Consider the following 7609-nt stretch of genomic DNA (forward strand, 5'->3'; position numbering starts at 1 on the left):
CAATCCTTAATGCAATGCTCAATAAATATTAAATTGTGTTTATCTGCTTATGTGAATGCTAATTATTCATCGACAGGATCAAAAATGTTTTATATGTTGTGTGCATGACTCTCTCATAAATAATATGCAATCCTATGTTTACATTCAGCCCGAAATCATCAGCAACATGCCAGAATTCAAGAGGAGTCTACCTCTGTTCCCTCTCGTTAAGCCTCACGTCAACTTCATGGCTGCAAAGTTATGATCCTTGTAAGATCAGCAAAATTCAGAAACCTACTGACACATCTGTTTCCCAGTGGGGTTAGAAATGAGTGAAAATTGTAATGAATATATTAGGATTTTGCTAACAGATCTTCAATAGAAACAAATACAAACTGTAGTCAAAACCTCTTAACTTTAATTTTTCATTGTGGCATGTAAAACAGGCGGAATCAGAATTGCATCTGTCCTATTAAGAAATGTAGTGAATTTTTTCAAATGTGTGCATATGTAAACTATTGACTTTCAGTGGCTAGGAGAAGGAGTCTTCATATTAAGGCATGCCAGGAGTAACTCTTTATCTGGTGTTCCTGTGATGAAGGTACAGTGTAGATATAGGTTTTTTTTTCTTATGCAGATGTAGCGATTTCATTGGATTATGATTTAAAGGCTAAGTCCCGCCTTCTCTGCTTTTCGTGGCCAGTTTAGTGTAGACTTGACATCCTCATAAGGGCTGGCTGGAGGAGGGTACAAATGGGAACTTTGGCAGAAATTTACCCACTGGAGTCACCAAGAGCGGTAAGAAGCCAAAGGGTTAATTATCTTGCCAACAGCCATTGAAATCTCAGTTGGCAGTTTTGGGTGGACTTAACCTTTAAATTGCAGAGTTAAACTTTTGTACTTCAGCAATGCTGTTTTCCATTACATAGTAAGGACACTATAGGGTTGAAAATGAGATGGAGCCACCTGCAAACATTTGTATTGCTTTACATTATCCTGTGGAAGCCTGCACTGTCTGTGGGTGGATGGTTTAGTGTCAAGACATAAATGACATAAGTCATGTAGACTTAAGGTGCTTCTGACTCATCCAAACATCGGCTGAGTCATACAAGATATATCATAGCTGGGATAATAAAACTGCCACCTTTTTTTTTCACTTGTCTGTTACTGTTGTATGACCTGTCAAGTCCAGTTTGAAAACTGGCACATCCCCTGTGCCATGTGCAAAACAGGGTACTGGCACAAAACATCAGCTAGTAGGATACCGTTGTACTATTATTATACTATACTTCAACAGTATTCCTTATAATCTGATTGGTTGCAGGGTTAGCTTTGCTAAAGCTTTCAGACATCAGCCTATGACCCTTCTGCTTGTTCAGAAGCCACAGTAAGGCTGCTGGGAATTGTGGTACTTTAACAGCTAGTGTGCTACAACCTGGCCTAGCTGGGTCTTTGTATAAACTCTAATAGGACATTGTGAAAACTGTCTGTTCCATACATTCTCATCACCCATTACAAATCCTCATCGTGTAAGATAAAATACAGAAAATGTACAGAATTTGATAAAAGTACCCTCCAGGTGTCAATATTTGTCCTTCATAAGTAATGACTAAAAGAGTTCACCCTAAGGCCCCTTTCACACTGGTGGCGGGAGTGCGTCGGCAGTAAAGCGCTGCTATTATTAGCGGCGCTTTTTCTTCGTTTTAGCGGAGGTATTCAGCCGCTAGCGGGGCGGCTTTACCCCCCACTTGCGGCCGAGAAAGGGTTAAAAACCACCACCACTCTGCAGAGGCGCTTTGCCGGCGGTATAGCCGCGCTGCCCCATTGATTTCAATGAGCAGGAGCAGTGTATACACCGCTCCGAATATGCTGCTAGCAGGATTTTTTTTCCCGTCCTGCTAGCGCACCGCTCCAGTGTGAAAGCCCTTGGGGCTTTCACACTGGAGACACAGCAGCGGCTGTTTCGGGATGGTTTGCAGGCTCTATTTTTAGCAAAATAGTGCCTGCAAACCGCCCCAGTGTGAAAGGGGTCTAAAGGAAATCTTATTAGTCACTCATTCCCATCTTAATCTCCTGGAGCCCACTACAGTATCCAGTTGTGCTACACCCCTTTGTGAAGACTTAAGCCTCGTAGACACCACCAGTTTTTGGTTTTTTTTTGGGTTTTTTTTTCGTTCAACCTAGCAGGTTGAACGAAAAAAACTGACAGCTCAGGTCAGAGCCGCTGTACTAACAATCCGATGTTAGAACACAATAGCACAGCAGGGGAGATGGCAGTACTAACAGGGGGATGCCCCCCACGCTAGAACACTCTGGTCAGCGCTCACAGCAATTGGCTGAGTGTGCTAATTGGGAGCCGTTCGGCAGACCTTTTTTGGTCAGTCGCTTTCTGTCGGACCGGCTGCCATACACACTGGCTGGATGTCGGTTTCTTTTGAACTGCCCAAAGCCGGCAGACATTTGGCCCGTGTACACTAGGCTTTACACTTGAACTGCATCAAGCAGTATTCCTTGGTCATATACATTCAAAACAGATTTGTAAAGAGATAATGAGTTTTAGGTTCGGAGTGTGGGTAGGTTATAGCGATAAGTATTATAACGAAAAAATATATAAATTAGACCATGCTGCACAAGCTTTTAATCATTTATAAAGGTGAAATTGCAGTTTTATAATTCAACCAATGACATGCTGAAACTATATAAAGAGCCGAATTTTATTTATTATCCTTTTTCCATATTTTTTTTATTTTTAAATCTGGCATACTTTGCATCTGTTGTCTCAGGGTTTCTCTGAATTGTTGCCCATTTAGACTTTATAAATAAAGCTGTTTTATTTAAATTAGAAATATCTGTTTCTTTGCCTTTGCCTAGAATTCATTGCATTTTGATATCATACTGGTGGTGGTATTACCAACAGAAACTCATCTGATTTGGATTATAACAGCATGGTTTATATAGGGCAATAGATAATTTGTTACTATGATAAAAGGAAATCCGTGTTTGACTGGGATCCTTCTCTCAAAACCCCCTAACAAACAGGCTTCATGTCCTTTTGTTGTTTAAAGGACAAGTTCTGGTTTACCTAAATGGATGCTAAGCCCTTGTATGATGTATTTCACTGTCAATGAGGCAACAACAGACTTAAAGGGGTCATTACTGGGGACGGTTACCCACATGTTTTTCTGGAAATCTTCACTATCCACAGCATCTGCTGTTGCAATTCTGACTTTTAACCCCTTGCCGCCGAGCGTACGCAGATACACGGCCTCGGCTTTTGGGGGTTATACCGATATGATGCCCACAGCTGCAGGCATCATCCCGGTACCATTTTTTAGAGCGGGCGATCGGCTATCCAGGGGCTAAAAGCCGCTCGGTTGTTATCCCAGAGGAGCGGGAGTGGACAACCCCCCTTCCGCCGCTCTTACCGACCCACCGGGAGTCCTGATCATTGATCCGCCTCTTCCAGCAGCTAGAGAGAGATTGGCACGAAGCCGGAAATGGCTTAGTTCCAGTCTTCTCTCTGTAAACACGGAAGTGACGTCACAACATCACCTGTTTACTCGGCTGCCAATGGCGCCGGTTTTTAAAAAATATACAGTATTCAGAATCGCCGAAAACGGCCATCTGAATACTTTGAAGTGCAAAGGAGGGATTGGAGGTCTTTTAGAACCCCGATCCCTCCATAAAGAGTACCTGTCACCACCTATTACTGTCACAAGGGATGTTTACATTCCTTGTGACAGCAATAAAAGTGATCAAAATGAAAAAAATAAAACACAATGTAAAAAAATAAAAATAAATGAAATTAAAAAAAAAAAAAAAATTTAAAGCACCCCCGTCCCTGCGAAGCAAAGAAAACTCATACGGAAGTTGCGCCCGCATATGTAAGCTGTGTTCAAATCACACATGTGAGGTATCGCCGCAATCGTCTGAGTGAAAGCAATAATTCTAGTACTAGACCTCCTCTGTAACTCTAACCTGGTAACCGTTATTTTTTTTTTTTTTTTTTTAAATGTTGCCTATGGAGATTTTTAGGTACCGTAGTTTGTCTCCATTCCTCGAGTGTGCGCAATTTTAACCACTTCAGCCCTGGAAGGATTTACCCCCTTCCTGACCAGTGCGTTTTTTGCGATTCGGCACTGCTTCGCTTTAACTGACAAGTGCGCGGTCGTGCAACGTGGCTCCCAAACAAAATTGACGTCCTTTTTTCCCCACAAATAGAGCTTTCTTTTGGTGGTATTTGATCACCTCTTTGATTTTGATTTTTTGCGCTATAAACAAAATAAGAGCGAAAATTTTGAAAAAAAAACGCATTATTTTTTACATTTTGCTATAATAAATATCCTCCAAAAATATATAAAAAAATTTTTTTTTTTCCTCAGTTTTGGCCGATATGTATTCTTCTACATATTTTTGGTAAAAAATCGCAATAAGCATTTGATTTGTTTGCGCAAAAGTTATAGCATTTACAAAATAAGGGATAGTTTTATGGCATTTTTATTTTTTATTTTTTCTTACTAGTAATGGCGGCGATCAGCGATTTTTTTTATTTATTTTTTTTTTTTTTTCCTTTTTGTGACTGCGACATTGCAGACATGTCGGACATTTTTGGGACCATTGTCATTTATACAGCAATCAGTGCTATAAAAATGCACAGATTCCTGTGTAAATGACACTGGCAGTGAAGGGGTTAACCACTAGGGGGCGCGGGGAGGGGTTAAGTCAGTACTAGGGATGTGTTCTAACTGTAGGGGGGATGGGCTGTGTGTGACTCGTCACTTATCTCTGCTCCCGATGACAGGAAGCAGAAATCAGCGACACTGTCACTAGGCAGAACGGGGAGATGCTGTTTTACATCAGCATCTCCCTGTCCGTCCTCTCCGTGAGGCGATCGCAGGTATCCCCGTGGCGATCGAGTCCACGGGACTCGAGACCCGACTTACAGAGCTTGCGGTAGGCAGGCGCGCGCACGGCGGCAAATTCAAAGTAACGTACGGGTACGTTACATTGCACAGCCATGCCATTCTGCCGACGTATATCTACAGGAGGCGGTCAGCAAGTGGTTAAAGCGTGACATGTTTGGTATCTATTTACTCGGCGTAACATCATCTTTCACATCATACAAAAAAATTGGGCTTACTTTTACTGTTTAATTTTTTTTAAATTCATGAAAGTGTCTTTTTCCCCAAAAAGTTGCGTTTAAAAGACTGCTGCACAAATACTGTGTGACATAAAATATTGCAACAATCATCATTTTATTCTCTAGATTTTCCGCTAAAAAATATACATAATGTTTGGGGTTTCTAAGTAATTTTCTAGCAAAGAATACAGATTTTAACTTGTAAACACCAAATGTCAGAAATAGGCTTAGTCATGCAAGGGTTAAGAAATGTCTGACATGCTTGCTGCCATGCCTAGGCAGGAATGTACGTTTTAAAAACAGTAGCCATCGGAGGCAAAGATTCTTTCATTTCAGATTACAGCAATCAAAAAAATGTATTTAAAGTTTTAAAAAAATATATTTGTAATAAAAAGAAAACACTTTTTAGTGCAATAAACTGTTTCCAAAAAATATTACAAAATAGACTATAGGCAACAGTAAATTAAACACAAAGTGAAAACTACTTGTTGAAAATGTTCCTGGCCATTTGGTTCCATGCAGAGTAAGTCCAATCTGATATATCAGAGTCATTGGTTTTGTGGTTTTGCTGGTAGGCAAGAGCCATCTGTTTTTGGTTCCTGAAGAGATGGAATTAACATCTTACCAATTAAACAAAAGTCTGAGGAGCGTTTTATTATGTTCCAGCGGACATTTCCTCAGTGCCTATTATTCTAGGTAGATCTATATCTTTATTTACAGATGACAAGATTCAGTAATCTAATAAGCAATATATTATTGCACAAAGTAAAAATTACAATTTGTTAGAGACTAGATGCATATATTGCTTGGCTAACCGAGGACTACAAGATGCTCTGCCTCTAGACTGGACTGTTTTAATGGGATTTATGACGTCTCTGCTCTCCATTTACCTATCTGTACTTCATGTCTTAAGCTTAGTTGCATTCTAGTGTGGGATTTTATGAAGCGTATCTCTGTCTGATCTGACCATTTTGGCACTGTGCGCAATATGACTTCCTCATTCTCTCCCGACAGTTTGTGGTCATTAGACACCTTCTATCGGGGTTTCATCGTGACTCTTGTCCCCTGCAACAAAACTAAAAATGGGGGGGGGGGAGATGCATGGAAGTGTGACAGCATGAAATTGTGCAGTAACTGCAGCAGATGGCAAAAACAGGAAATTGTGAGTGAATGTCTCATCATTGATAAAGGACCTGCATGGAATACAACCTACTAGCTACAGTACTGGAAATGAGGCTTTAAAAAAAAAAAAAAAAAAAAAAAAAAAAACTTTCTTGTACACCGTTATCTATTCCTGCTGCATAGAAAGACCATGCTACTTCAAGCTGCAAAAATGGTCACTCGGCTCGAATTTGAGGACCTGTCCCACCAAACACATGTCACGCCTCCATTTTCTGTTTCCATGACATTACAATCCTGACATCCAGCTATTGGTTTAAATTGGTGAAACCGTTTTATTAGCACACAGCTCATTGAACCTCAAATTTGATCTATTGTCTATTACTGTGCAAAAAAAGCTTTTCGTAGCAATAACTTTACGGCTATGCCATTCACCTGGGATATTAAAGTGGTACTTAAACCCAAAACCCGTGTGGTACCTGCATTTGTTTTCCTTTTTAAGGCCTTTATTTTCACCTGGTTATCCGGCCAGTAACACCAAGTCTTGGAGTGTCTCCACTCTGGATGGAGGAGCAACAGGGACACCTGTGGACAGCAGCATTGTCAAGTTAGAAAGTTAAATGAAAGTTAGATGTACCGGCAGAATTAAATGGACTTCACTAACTAAAGCTGAGCTCCAGATAACACTTTTTATGCACACGGTGACAGTTTTACTTATGGGATAGTGTTTTTAAATAATATGCTGAGCATTGTAAGCTCTCATCAGTGGTAAATGGCTTGTCTAAATCCTCTGCCGCTGTCTGGACAGCTTGATCTGTTAAAGGAAGATGAACAACAACAGACTTACTGGCCGAATTACAAGGTGAAAATAAAACCACTAAAAAAAGAAAACGAATGCATCTCATCTAAGAATTGGTACGCTACATTGTTTTATTTTTGGTTTAATACCGCTCTAAGTTTTTAGGCTTGTTTATTGCAATGTCTGAAATGAGCATATGTCTTTGTTGCCTGTAGCAACCAATCAGATTTTTATTTTCAGAACTTCCCAGGAAAAAGGACAATTCAAATCTGATTGTTTCACTATGCACCTTGTACTTCAATCAACAAAACGACAACCAGCAGCAATGTCACATTAGCCTAATCACTCAATCAGAAATCGGCCCTCGTTACTTCACTTTGTTGCTGAAATCCGGTCTCTGGATTTAATGGGTTACTGCATAACATGTCAGATCAGCTGGTTGTCTTTCTTTTGAAGCTATTTTTTAATTCAGTATTTATTACTGAGGATTACAAAGTTATCTCAAAGGGTACTTTACTAAATATTGATGCTGCCTTTTTTTTTTTTTGTTAAAAATACACGATGGAAGGGCA

The 7609-nt window shown here is 40.1% G+C and overlaps 1 protein-coding gene across 5 annotated transcripts in view; it reads left to right on the forward strand.

Moving 5' to 3' along the window:
- IDE (insulin degrading enzyme) overlaps window positions 1-2825 on the forward strand; it is a 149216-nt gene extending 146391 nt beyond the window's left edge. For all 5 annotated transcript variants that reach the window (XM_073596049.1, XM_073596046.1, XM_073596047.1 and 2 more), the window contains exon 25: window positions 149-2825. In XM_073596049.1, the coding sequence (XP_073452150.1) occupies window positions 149-244 (96 nt within the window). In that variant the 3' untranslated portion in view covers window positions 245-2825. The remainder of the gene's footprint in view (window positions 1-148) is intronic.
- The last annotated feature ends 4784 nt before the right edge of the window (window positions 2826-7609 follow it).

This window comes from Aquarana catesbeiana, linkage group LG08, assembly GCF_042186555.1.
Source record: "Aquarana catesbeiana isolate 2022-GZ linkage group LG08, ASM4218655v1, whole genome shotgun sequence".
In the NCBI taxonomy this organism is placed as follows: Eukaryota; Metazoa; Chordata; class Amphibia; order Anura; family Ranidae; genus Aquarana; species Aquarana catesbeiana.